The sequence below is a fragment of the Scomber japonicus genome, chromosome 9 (assembly GCF_027409825.1).
Source record: "Scomber japonicus isolate fScoJap1 chromosome 9, fScoJap1.pri, whole genome shotgun sequence".
Taxonomy (NCBI): domain Eukaryota; kingdom Metazoa; phylum Chordata; class Actinopteri; order Scombriformes; family Scombridae; genus Scomber; species Scomber japonicus.
Genome location: NC_070586.1, coordinates 16,492,761 through 16,507,149, shown reverse-complemented (window position 1 = coordinate 16,507,149; position 14,389 = coordinate 16,492,761). Strand labels below are relative to the sequence as shown.

At 39.3% G+C, this 14,389-nt stretch overlaps 1 protein-coding gene across 2 annotated transcripts; it reads right to left on the bottom strand.

Moving 5' to 3' along the window:
- Positions 1 to 265: 265 nt before the first annotated feature.
- On the bottom strand, positions 266 to 4,964 carry pheta1 (PH domain containing endocytic trafficking adaptor 1). Of its 2 annotated transcripts, XM_053325754.1 has the most exons (3): positions 4,835 to 4,964; positions 4,306 to 4,412; positions 266 to 3,469 (listed from the first exon to the last, which is right to left on the bottom strand). In XM_053325754.1, exon 3 carries the CDS (start codon positions 3,426 to 3,428, stop codon positions 2,526 to 2,528), a length of 903 nt encoding a protein of 300 aa, XP_053181729.1. In that variant the 5' UTR covers positions 3,429 to 3,469; positions 4,306 to 4,412; positions 4,835 to 4,964; the 3' UTR covers positions 266 to 2,525. The 2 variants fall into 2 exon arrangements, with proteins under 2 accessions (XP_053181729.1, XP_053181730.1); XM_053325755.1 differs by lacking the exon at positions 4,306 to 4,412 and having other exon boundaries at positions 4,835 to 4,939.
- Between the last annotated feature and the right edge of the window lie 9,425 nt (positions 4,965 to 14,389).

Sequence of the window (14,389 nt, the reverse complement as noted above, 5' to 3'; positions counted from 1 at the left end):
TTGTTAATCACATTCATCACCTCTCCCACCAGGTGTGTAAAATAGAGGCTGACTGCTGTGAAGTCAAGGGTTTGAGACCATGGTCTAAAATTGTTGCACAGTGACACCTGGTGAGACACAAGTCGAACAGCACTAAGAATGTGTCTGTTTTTATAAGGTAAGGTATCTGCCATCTGTACACATCTCTAAAAGTAGCAGCAAAAGATCTAACCAGCCAAATATAGTAAATTAAATTTGATAGCAGAAAGATGAAATGTTCACAATGTCGTATTAACACTGTTTATTGAGTGGTTTACAGCAAATGCTTAATTAGGAAACATCTTTCAAGGGTACCATATTAGGACAATGTGTTAAATAATATTGGTTAATCAAAATGACATTCATACAGTGTACAATAACATTGAAAATTGTTAATAGAGTCATGGGATTTAGTGGAAAAACATACAAATTGATTTTTGTGCATTTAGGTTGCATTCCTCATATTGGCACTCTGAATAAAGATACATAGGTATGTGGTTCATTTGACACATTCACAATTTCCTTTAAATATTGTCAAAAAACAGCTTTTTTTCATCTGTAATCATAGTAACCATCTCCTAGAGTCAGTAAAATTGGCACTAATACAACCGAAATTTTAGATAATACATGTCAAAAGCATACTGCCTCGATATTGCTGTTTAAAAAAACATCAATCCACACTGTACCAGTCTCTCCCACATTGTCATTTCTGTCCAAGCCGAGTGTATAACAGCAATGATAGTGCTGTGCACTGATGCAGACTGAAACAAGTGAGCCATTGTCAGAAAGTGATTGCACCGAAATCAGCCTTTGGCAAGAAAGAAGGAAGGAAAGAAAGAAAAGAAACAGTCGTACAGTTAAGAACAAAAAGGAAAAGACAAACCCCTCCATCACTATGGTCCTGTACATGACTGTATGGTAATGATTTCAAGTGCAGTAACAAAGTTATAAAAAGGTAACATAAGGCACGTATAAAAGAAAATTGTAAATGCTATGATTGAATATTGAAATACAGCATGAGCACTCATGTTAAAAACGGCCATTTTTCAGATTGCTGGTGTTAACTTCCAACATGGAAGAGTAAGTACTTGTATACAAACCAAGAGGTTGTTAGATGTTCAAAGACAGTTTAATCAGTAACATTCAGATTAGTCAGCTGTAACAAACAAACCAACAGGGCCATCAAATTAAGATGATTGGATTGCATAATGACGAAATGATCAGCAAACTACGACTAAAAGTGTTACGTCCTGTGAGTTCAAAGATGAACAAGCTGCTTTTATGAAATACAAGAGTCAAAAGAGAACTAAGTGACACTCTTATGACACTGCATCATCTGGCTGCTGGCTAACAAAGGCTAAAAATACCAGGGTGTGTTGCTCGGAGCAAGACATCCAGCTCCCACCTCGGTCCCCAGTGACTGTAGAGGGGAGGCTCTGACATTAGCAACCACAAGGCCTCTGGGGTGAGATGTGCCCTGGTGGGAATATGGAGGAGGAGGATCCAGACCTGTCCCCCCTCCCCACCACACACTGCCTCTTAGCCCACAAAGTATTTCTCCTCTAAAAAGATTAAAATGATCTTCAAAGTTAAGATGGTTTAAAGTTATCGGAAACTCAAAATGTTGAATTTCTAACTTGAAAGCTGTTAATTGACTCGAAGTCATTTCCATTTCGGATTGTAAAAAGTGTCGACAACCATACAAACGGCTTCCCTGCTCTTACTTTAAAGTTATCATGTCACTTCCTGTGTTTGAACACTCGTCTCTGAACGGTCGTGAAATGTTTCGTCACCAGTAGGGGGAAAGCTCAGACCTCACCAATTGGGCGCATCAATCATACCAGCTGCAAGGATTTTCTGTTACTTTTACAACTGTAAACTTAGGTTAACGTGTCGTCATAGCAACCTGAGCTATGTTGATTTGCTTTGTGCAACATCTTTAGGATGTTATTTATGTGGCCTTCGTGATTGAATTTGCATATAACAGAAACAGACTCTTGCCATTCACAGCTTTTCTCTTTCAGCTTGCTTTTTCAGCTTTTAAGAGATTACCACCGCAGGAGTATATTTAGAGGCTAGAAAGAATATCAAAATTGGTAATATAATGATAGAACGGTATATTTTGCTGAATTGTATCTACTTCAAGTTGATTTTGATGCTTTTTTATATGTGCCACGGTTACTTCTCTAACTGTATCATTACATTTCTTATATTTGTCTTATCGCAAATGATTTGGAAAACAGTGGAAAAGAACGTTTTTTTATATTTGCCTGGACTGTATAGTGTATGTTAATTATTGATAAGACAAATTGATTCCCCTGTGCCAGACAAGATCTGGAATCAATCTCTTTTCTTTTTTTTTAAATATCCTTTTTGATTGATGATTGAAAGACTGCAATTTGCAAATAAGTCATTGTTTTCTTGTCTCTCTGTTGGGTCCAGAAGGGTGCAATATTAGAAAAGGAATTATATAGCTGTGGGAAAAGAAACAATCCATTTCTGTCAGTTTACTTGCTCTCAAGCCACTGCACTCTCAGTTCCTCCACCTCTCTGCCATACCAGTCATGGAGCTTGGAGAAGCACCCAGTGCCAGGGGAGACAGGGCTCTCCAGAGATGCTCCTCTTCTCCTGGGTGGCACTGGTGGAGCCCGCACCCCATCACCCCCATAACCAATCACACTGCTGTTCCCAGAGTCTGCACTGGCTTCCCAGGCCACCAAGGAGGACGCTCCCTCGACAAAGCCATTAGCCAAGGCCACTTGTGGTTTGCTCCATGCAACGCCGTTCTCCTTGGAACACCCAGACATGAGCTGGACCTCATCCTGGACATTCTTGTGAGCAGAGAAGGGGATTACCATGGGAGTGGCACTTGATGATGATGATGACAAGGAAGATGACGATGATGAAGAAGAGGATGCTCCAGACCTTGATCTTGACACCTGGCCTCGCCTGGAGGACTTTTGCCTGCCCTGCAGGCTGCCTACTCCCACCCCACCACAACCACCTCCTGCAGCCTCGTGAATCTCCTCCAGCTGCCTCTCCAGCTCCTTCACCACCAGCCTCATGTAGTCAAAGCTGGCCCTTGACAACGCTTTCACCCACGACTCCATGGCCGCCTGGTTCTCAGCAGCCATCTTGTACACCCGAGCTTTGGCACAATCAAACTTAATGGCAAAGGCGAACTCCTCAGCTGACTCACACAGCTCCACTGTGCATCCTTCAAGCACGATGACACCGATCGGTTCGCGGCTGTCGCGCTCCTCAAAGTAGAAGAGCATGTTGCCCTTAAGGACGAACCAGCGACGGTGATAAGCCGTGTTGCGCTCACCCTTTTTGAACAGGAAGCCGGTCTTGTCTGGCGGGGAGTCACAGGTGGCGTAGTGCGCCACGCTGCGTTCGTTCAGCTTCATTTTTACTCCGCCTCCTTTTCCACTGTGGACTCTTTATTCATCTGAAGAAAAATATAAAGACAGGTCATCCCCAAGATCTAATGGTTAGTTCATAGTCAATGACGCCAAAAGCAATTCAGAGCAACTTTTGATTCTGCTTATTAGTTGTTTTTTCTGCCTCTGTCTTAGCTGAAAGATAACATCTCTGCCCTCAGTGCCACATGACTGTATTATTTCTAGTTTATTGACACAATAATCTAGTAATAATCAGGCTGTGGCATGTTTTATTGCTTTATGTTTAGTAGGCAAGTAATCTATTAGCCCATCTCCTGTTAGAAGGTCAGAGCACAGGTCTGGTACAAAACACAGATGCTTGCCAACAGGACTTCAACCTACATCCTCTAGTCTCCTCCCACCCACAGCCACCCTGTCAGCACTGATGGCTGTGCAAACACTTTTTTGTTTGGCTTTTTTTAACTTTCATTTTACCTGTCAGTACAAGAGTGCAGACATGACCTCGGGCATAGTGCTGCGCCAGGAAATACAAGTACAGAAGAAATGCTGTATTAGGTCTGACTCACTACAAATATAGGCCAACTGAGAAAGGCTGACTTATACAACAGGGTGAAATTCTTGGGTCATTCACTGTGAAATCACATGTGCAACTGTAAACTAGGACTCAGTCCTTCCCTCTGTGTAAACAACTACTAATCTAAGTCTGATGTCGCCTTTAAAAAGGAAGTATTAAAGTTCAACTCTGGAGATAGATTTAATTTATAACCTGACTAACTTGTTTGTCATGTAGCTTTCATGAGAAAACAAGTACACATTAAACTAACTAGACAACACTTTGAAAGCAAGCTACACATGTAAATGTATGTTTGGTTTCTCTACTTACGTGTCTTTTCTCATATCCAGCTGACATCCACTCCTCTCCTCCTCCTCCCCCTATCACATCTGGAGCTCATAACTTAACATGTCTTTGTCACGAACTACAAATGAGAGCTGAAAAAGACACACACCCAAAAAGAAAAAAAAAGTGTCAGGTTTTTATGACCAGTCCGAGTGGAAATGTGTGCTACATGTTACAGATTAGCTGTTTTTTTTCCACCTCTCTGTGAGCTAATCGTATTTTGGCAGCAATGATTCAGACTCACAAGCTTTTGACACATCAGCACTTTGCGGGACATTTATCTCTGGCTACAGAAACAGTTTCAGCAAACAAATTAACAAAAAAAAAGAGAGAGGGCCACAAATGTCTGAAAAACAAACACGTCTCTCTGTGCCAACTAGCTAAACGCATTTAGCCACTTTGATGAATACCAATGTGCATCAGCGTTTTGACTCCACAGAGCCGCTGAGGATTAACATTAGCCTCACATTTAAATTACCACGACGTTAACGAAGTAAGCGTTCATTTTTATTACCTGATAACGAAGATGCTCTCCTTCAGTCAGTCACATAATATCCTCGTTGTTTATTTTCCCCTTTTTTTATTTTTATATAGCTCTCCCACTTCTTTCTCTTTTTTTTCCCCCTTTTCGTCTTCCCTGTCACGTGACCAAATGCGGCGGGCACTTGTTGTGTTAAACGTGGTCATCTTAACCGAGCGGGGACGTAAAGACAGCGCTGGAAGGGTGGCACCTGGATTAGCGATGAAATAAAACAAGCGCACCCGTCTTTGCCCTTGGAGTACGGCTGCTACAGGCTGCTGGGAACACCTGCATATCTGGACCAAGGATGCTCCGTCTGATAAAGCCTATGAGGACTAACTACACTGTATTATTACATTTTAATATTTTAAAAGTAAATTGAAGACCTACTTTTTTAATTTGGCTTTCATTTGAACATTATGATATATATCAATCTGTCTTTTATTTTATGTTTAAAGGTCAATGCCGTTTGGTTTTTTTTCGTGTTCATGTCGTTTAGTCAAATTTAAAGGGGTTAAAATGTGAAAATAAACGTATAAATAAGTTGCACACACTTTTTTGTGTGGACCCAGGATCAAATTTCTGCTTTGAATCAATTTTGAATATATAGAGGATTATAGCAAAAATGTCAAAGTGGTGTAACCATGAAAACTTTGTACCAATTAATTAAACTTGCTCAATAAACACCATATGAACTAGTTTGGTCTTAGATTATAACTTTTTTATATTAAATAAAGGTAATGGAATGCAGTTGTTCAAAATAATAAATTGAATCTGGGGAATCATGTAAATCAGGAACCATTTCAATGTTTTAAAATAAAGTAATTATTTGTATATATATGCACGTAAATACACTGTAAGTGGATAACATATTCAATATTTATCATTCTTTTGTGGTTACACCATTTGACATTTTCAGGAGCATTCAGTTACTTTTGGGGGGGTGCATATGTCATTTCAACTGACATAAAACCAACATAAATACAAAATGTACATTTTAACAAACCCAATGCATGCTTTTAAGACATATTTTAAGATTTTTAATACATTTTTTAATTCTTCATCTTGCCAACCCTGATTTGTCACTGACCCTTTAGCCTATTTTACTACTTAGACTATTCCTTTATTCTGTTTTATCCCCTGATTGTTTTACTCGTCATAATCCACCTTTTATGTCTGGTTTTACTTACTTATTTACTTACTTGACTTTTTGTATGTATTTGGTGTAGTCTGAAGTTATGTCAATCAGCAATATCAGGCTACCTTGGCTCAATTGTTGAGTGTCTATGGGATCAAATGAGGGGTGCATTTTTCCAAGCTTTGTCTGAAGGGAGGCCCACAGTCTCAGACTCTGAAAACTCCTGGAATAGAATACATCTCCACTGCCTACTTTAGATATAGACCCTCTGGACATGTTTTATGATAAAAAATACTGTGCTGTAAATAATAATTTGTATCTGATATAGTTTTTCAAGTTTCCACATCACACTTCCAAACTAGTTGTGATGACACAAATCATGCTTGTACATACATGCCTTAAACTCAGATTTTAGGTCAGCACAGAGACACTTTCCACCTTTAGTAGATGAATGTAAAAACAGACTGTGCATATATATTATTCTTCATAGTGAAGCTCAAACATCAGAGTCGTCCTCAGCTCAAAAAATGTAGCGGTGGGCTTTAAACATTTATTGTTAAACCTTGATTTCTCTTTATCACTCCTTACATTTCACTTGACTTCCAATTGAGAAGAAGTGGTTCGTGGAAGATAACCTAGCACACCTTGCAGTAAATTATTCATTCTTTGGAAATCCTCCAAATTGACACAGCAGAGATGCTCGAATCTTTGTGTGCCTGCAGCGAAATCCTCTACAACAGAAATATATCAGGCCCTGTCAGGAGTGATGGTGCAAAGAGTTTTTTATGTGACCTCACATTTTATAAAGAAAGCCATTTCCAGGCAAAAAATGTGAGACTTTTACTTTGGATATTCTCCAAATTGTGACACTAAAAATGTTTGATTCCTTGTGTACCTGCAGCGAGACTCCTCTAGAACAGAAATATATCAGTTCCTGTCAGGGATGATGTTGCAAAGTATTTTTATGTGATGGAAAATTTCATTAAGGAAGTCATTTCAATGTACAGAGATGCAACTTTTTCCTTGGAAAGTTTCCAAATTGCCACAGTATAAATGATAAATTCTTTGTGTACCTGCAAGTGTTATTCATTTATTTTTTATTATTTTATTTATTTATTTGACAGGTGCCCATTAATCAGCAGAACAAACTGTAAATGAGCCATCTGTTGTCCCTGTTGTCTCAGCCAACAAACAGCAAGTAAGCGTTAAGGTTAAAATTGCAAAGTACAACAGGAAATGCAAAATACGTGAGAACAGTGTGTGCGTGTTTGTCAGGGATGTTCTGGTAACAGGGTCAGATTAACCCGCCCTGCTCCTCCCTCTCTTTGTGCACTGTGCATGCCCTTGAGTACCCCTCAGATGAGGTGCCCCCCCCTCTCCCCTTGTATAAATAAAGGTTGAATTAATTAGTATATAACCCTGCCGAGGGTGTGCAGTAATTTGATTAATCACACACTAATTTATTTATGAATGTACACTATTTAAACACAAGTAATGAATATATTAAAGCTAGATTTCTGACATGGAGTCCCTTTACAAGATGAGGCCTTGAGATTATGTAATAATGCAGGAATGAGGCACCAATGAATTAGAAGTATTTTCTTCTTCAGCAATTCAGATGCTGCTACACACAGCTGCCCAGTACAACTGTAGTATTCTCATTCTACCATTTTACATTGGCTGCAATACTAAAGGTCGCCAAGGCAACAAGTTACAAATATACTTTTCTAATGTACATTTTTTTCTCTGCAAGTCCTTCAGGATTTGAACTCATGATCTTCCAGACTCAAGTTCATCTCTCTTCTGTCTCCAAGGCCACTTCCACTGCCTAACTCCCATAGCACTGTCTTTCATCTTTATGGCATTGACCTGCTGGCGGTGGCCTGTGTTATAATGTGTATGACTGTGACAAGCCACTATGAATTCATTAGATTATCTTCTGGAGACAGCTGATGGCCTTTAGCACCGCCAGTCTGCTATCTCATCATACTAATCTTCAATTAACTGATGCAGCTGCTGATGCCATTTAATGCATTTTTCTTTGTGAAAGGTTTGCATGCACTGCTTTTGGCGACTCATTTGCAAGAGAACAGTTTATGATAAAGCATATAGATGTAAAAATCAACACTTTCTGCACTCAAAATGATTGTCCAGTCCGTAAAATATACACCGTTACACCAACATTAAGTGCAAAGTGTTTTTTTAATTCTCACAAGTTATTTTCCAACAGTTTGTGTACACACACACACACACACACAACAAAATATCATTGATAACCTTTTGAGACATTCCAATCTTCTTTGACTCTTGATTCGTCCGCAGTTTGGTCATGAATTCAGTCTCTGTGTCCAGTGAGAACAAAGAGGTGACATTTACAAGTGTGGTGCCTCCAGTCTGAATGTGGAGAAAGGCTGTGTGCATCAAAGAAATTCTGTTGCTCTCCAGCCCACATCTGTCTTCCTTTTATTGATCCAAAATGGCCCATGAAAATTTGTCCGCATCTATTAATATTCTTCCTCTTTATTTGATTACCAATGACTTCTTGACCTAAAAAATGGGCGTTTGTCAGGTTTATTGTGGCTGCAGAGGCAACCTGATCACATCATATGGGGAAATAAGAATGATATATTTCTTAACTCTGTAGCATGGAGAGCAGAGCACCCCAACAGACAGCCTCTCCACATATGCATAGAAAAACACAGTGATGGCAGGACAAAGTGAAGAGTCAGTCATGCATTCATTCAGCCCCATGCCTCCTGTCTGATAAAGCACAACTAGGTATTTGGTTTACGCCATTTATATTCTCCACATTACATTTTCTCTCTTGCAGTACCACTCCCTCTGTAAAGATTCTTGCAATGATGATACTGAAGCACTTGTTTTTCATCCGTACAAACACTATGCTGTTGCTATATATAAATAACTCATCCTGCTTTGCCCTGCTGAAAAGCACATACCTCAAGGGAATGACAGCTTTTGTCAGAATACCTCTCAGTCATCCAACACAATATCAAAAATATCATCTCTTTAAATGTTAAAGTCTCTGTAGAAAAATGCCTGAAATATATAGATATCAAACATGTACATGTATAATTGTATACATATAAAATTTGATGCAAATTATTACTTCTTCAAGGATCCTTTAAAGCTGTTACTATGCCACACTGAACTGTATCTCTGCATGTTATAGTGAAAAAAAACATAGCTTTTATGGCACCAGTAGAGCACATAGATTTTGATGTACAATGAACATGTCAGGACACAGATCAGTGACCACATCATCAAGTTCAAACAATCAGTCTCTCCGAAACTGCACTGTGTATATGTAATGTGCATATGGCACATACTGTACAGATACATAATGTTATTTTCTCCTCATCTGCAGTCCAGCAGAGCAGTATTTTGCTCAAAGGCAGACCTGTCGGGCTCCCTAGACACAAACAATTACAATTCTTAAAAGGCAAATTCTATCGGTTGAGTGGAGCTATTGATTTCCATCTGAGTATGCACAGAGCAGAAAGTCTGTGTAGACATCAATCAAATACTGGCTGACATCATTTCACCCCAACATGTACCTCTATAACTACACTTCTCTCTCCTTTTTGACGAGCAGAGATTCAGCAGCTTTCTAACCTTTAATTATTTTATTTCTATGTAACAAAAATATCATATCCACATGTATAAATTCATCCATCCGTATGCACTTACATACAGAGACTGCCCTTTTGTCTCTCCCCAGTCTCACAATAATAATTATTCCAGCCTTGTGAACACAACTGTGTCTGGAGGTTGTTCATTGCTCAAAATTCAAAAGTATGAATTTGTCTAGAAGATCTTGTCTCCTGTTGGTCGAGAGCCATTAGCTCTTCCAAAATAAGGTCGTCTGTGATCAACCGGGGTCAATCAGCGTATGAAACAGGCGTCCCCTCCACTTGTATCTCAATGATCTCAATGGGCCCTGCAGAGGGAAGAGGAAACACATTAGTGTGAATGTCGAACAGCACAGAGAAGAGCCACTTGAAAGAGCAGTCGCAGCACTGACAGGCGCTTTTCACAGAGCAAAATAAAAGTGTACTGAGGTATTATTGCCCCCCCCCTCTCCACACTCACACACACACAGTCATCAAAGTTAATAGGACTGAACTGTCTGGCACATTTACCTCTATTGATTAAAAAGCCTTCCCTTTTGTGAAAACACAATCGCCTCGTGGCTCTCCTTAAATAGCTGTCATCTTTCTTTTTTGGGGTTTCTTATTCAGTTCTGGAGTGGTTCAATGAGCAGAAGACCCCATCTGGGTCATTGTAGCTCTTACAAAGCGGATCCAGTTATCCTAAGATATTGTTTACCTTCCCTGAGTAAGGTGCAGCTGATGCCTCTAACTTTAAACAATCTGCAAAGGAGCGTGAAATTCTCAGATTAAGTTTGCTTCACCACCAAAAGCTTTCCAAGTTGCACTGAGCCCTTTGACTCTTTCTCACACACACACACACACACTGCTGCATGCGCTCATGCGTTTTCACTCTTGTACATTACATTAAAGGCATGTGCACATAATGTATGTATCCCTTTGACATTAAAATGTATGCATTTCAGTGTGCACACATATATTTGACAGGGACACACACACAAATGCCCACTCACTTTCCCTCATCATGACTTTGTCTGAGTCACAGATAAAGAAGCACCAAGATGAGCCAGTATCCATGCCTAATGTGCACCAGATTTACTTTTTAACATTTGGCAATGTAGGTCATGACTATTTTGTATTTTTATGAACTTTTCATACAGTATCTCCATTACAGATTTAATGCCTCCGCAGCCCCACAATTATTTGGCTTTCATTTTGTTTAATGTTTTCCTCGTAACATTCTCATTTTCAATGACTATAATGAAATGTGGTCGATTTTGGGGAAACAAAAATCAAAGTAAATGATGCATGCAGAATGGAGATGAGCAAATAGACAAGTGTGTCTCTTGGCAGACTATCACCACTGACAATCAGACAGAGAAACAACAGATAATTAATATTTATTGGCAAAATGTGTGTATCACTCTGACAAAGTTTGAAACAGACTTTTATTGTATGTTGCTCACTTGCCAGGTTGGAAAATGGGAAGAAGACAATACAGCTGGGACACATGTGACTATTGTGTGTTATAAGACAACAAATGAGAGTAACGGGTTTACATTTAGAAATATAACTGTGACAAATTAAGCATTCAGATCCATGAGTTTGAGTTAATTATGTAAGCAGCAGGTTTTAATCATTTACCCCAATGAAATGAGGTGTCGCCACTAGTGACGTTAGCAGAATATGAGGTCGAGATTGAAAACACACAACCTTTAAATGGCGGAGCAACTCAGTCATTTATTAGTGGATGCATAATGAGTAGGAGTGGATATTTTTCATCCCTAGAAGCTCATTTGTAATTCAAAAGGTGCGAAGTGAAGGCTGCAGCAGCTCCGGGAAGAAAAAATCTGAATTTTGATTAAACATACAAATGTGAATCCTGCCAAAGGTGTTCGCTATGCTAAGTGTCAGATATGTTTTAATAATAGCAACCCCACCCACATGTATACAGAGATACATGTGCACAGGGAGATTGTTATGCATACAGCTGCTGCTGAGTGGGAGTGAAGCATCATCCAAGGGGAGGTGAAAGAAATAAATGAAGAAAGAGTGAGAGTCAGAGACAGAGAGGGGGGGGGAGAGAGAGAGAGAGAGAGAGAGAGAGAGAGAGAGAGAGAGAGAGAGAGAGAGAGAGAGAGAGAGAGAGAGAGAGAGAGAGAGAGAGGTGGGCTATGAACTAGAGCTGTGAGCTGTGAGCTGTAGGGAGTAGGTCAGTGCAGTTGAGTCAGTCCTGACTCATGATGGAGGCGGAGAAGATCCACCTCCTCCCTGCCCATTACAACTCCATCCTCAAGCCTGGAGCTGTGGAGCTCAGATAGCCATTACAAAAAATGGTGGAAAAACTCCTACAAACAACTGCGGTCAGCTGCTGCATTTCTGTGTAACAGGAACCATCTCCGAACAAGTCATGGATGTTTTAAAACTATGAATTCAAATATTAAGGCCTATTTTTGCAATGAGAGCTGGTCAGTCAGTGCATGAATGGTAGGGTGCCATGAATACAAGCACTTTAGTGTCTTTCCTTCTCTCTGCCCACACCTCAAATATGATGTGGCTGTTAAAACTCTTTTATGCAGAATAATGACCTTAAATTTTTTCAAATGAATCTTAAAGTCATATTATAGTAGAAATATAATACACCTGAGACTGAAACTGGGTAGACTGAAACGTTGTTTCAAGTTGCCCCTTTGTCTGATAACCCTGTCACATATTCAGGTGTGCAGAGATTTTTTTTCAATAGGTATAAAAATTAAATTTGTTCGTTTTATGTGCTAAAGCTTTCTAGTGGAAATTAAAACTTGGATATGTGTGATTTTATACTGCAGGTCACTTTTTCTGGCACCTTTATGCACACTGAGTATTTTATTATTATTTATTACACATGTTTTATTCATACAATTTTTGGTAGATGTATTGTGTTATATGTGGCTGACTTGACTATGGATGTAGCTGCCGTAACCAAGTAATTTCCTGAGAAGGATCAATAAAGCATCTCTCTCTCTGTACCTATTTATATATTTATTTGTGTTTTTCATACAGTGCCTCATTTGACATTACATATTGTTAAAGTGATTCAACACACATTGCACACAGGTTTTCAGTGTGTATCAATCTGTGCCTGTTTTTCAACTTTGAGTACCAAAAGTTGTGTGGTCAGACTCGTAATCTGGTTTACTTCATCATCAGACAGCAGATAAAAAAGGCTTTTATAATGTAGCAAAACTGTTTTTTCTCACAGTAAATAAAAAGTAATAGTTTCTTTCATAATGTTTTTATATTGCACTGAAACTCAGTATTGGCATTAAGGCTGCAACTAATGGCGCGCAGGTGGTCGAGTGGTTAGAGCGCATGCCACATACGCAGCCGGTTCGAATCCCGGCCTGAGGTCCTTTGCTGCATGTCCCACCCCCTCTGTCTACCATGTTTCCTGTCTGTCTACTGCTTAATAAAGTCGTCTATGCTGAAAAAATCTTAAAAAAAAGAAGAAAAAAGGCTGCAACTAATGATTATCTTGATTATCAGTTAATCTGTTGACTATTTTTGTAATTAATCCATTATTCATTTGGTCTATTAAAATGTCAGAAAATGTTGAAAAATGATGCTCACTCTCAAATTGCAAGATGCGAACTATAACATCTTTTGTCCTGATCAACAGTTTATAACTAATATTTCTGTTGACTAATCGATCAATTAAACTAATCTTTTCAGCTCTAACTGGCATTAGTTGCTAACACTGGATTTAGTCCAAAAATATCAGCTGTCAAAGATCATAAAAATCACTACTGTCAGCTGTCTTGTATTCGAGTTGAACAGTGACATGTGTGCTGCAGCTACTTTTAGCTTGACTTCAAATTCAACAAAGGAAAAACAAAACAAACAAATATCTATATTTAGTTATCAAATATCTCTGGGTTGTAGCCTGCACACAACAGCAGGTTGTCTTGGTTCCAGTGCTTTGGTCACAGGTCATTAAAGATAAACAAACAAATAAATAAATAAATACCTAGACAAACATAACTATCTTACAGGGGAAAAAACAGTAGTAAGGAGGAAAGCTTTTGAATAAAATTAACTCAGAAATAACTTACTGGGGGAAAAAGACCCTGATGTAATCATAAATGTATAAATTATACATGCAAGTATTATGCAAATGTGAAAGTCCTCAAAAGACCTGCAGGAAGTAGAAGAACACGCACAAGGAAAAGTAATATAAACAAAATGGAGATGCTCTTATTTCTTCATTGTGACACTGCCTCATGCACAGTATCAGTTTCCTCGGTTCAATGAAGAGTGCATTAGACGAGAAGGCAGTGCTGCTGTATGGTGGCAAAAATCCCTTCATGAACTGCATTTATTGATGGTACTGGCTGCTCTCCACTCTGTAGCTCACTGCTGTGTGTGTGTGTGTGTGCACGCGCGTGTGTTTGTGTGTGAGCATGCCAGTGCCAGACTCATTAGGATTCATTAATACAAGGTAAACACACTGCATGTTCTACACAGAGAGTCAGTCACCTTGAAGACAAACATGCATCCACATATGCTCCAACAAAGGAGTGATACAGCACCAGCCTCCACTGCTTTACTGTTTCTCTTTCACCAGCTCTCTTTCTCTCTCTCTCTCTGCCTCTCTCCATCACACATGCTCTCTTTTCCCCCTCTCTATCTGTCCCACACTCTGTCTCTTTCTCTCTCTCTCTGTGCCCTTAACCCCCATGCTCACTCTGTCATTCTCATTTTTTTCTCTCATGGCTAAATATCCACTGATCCCTAATCCAGACG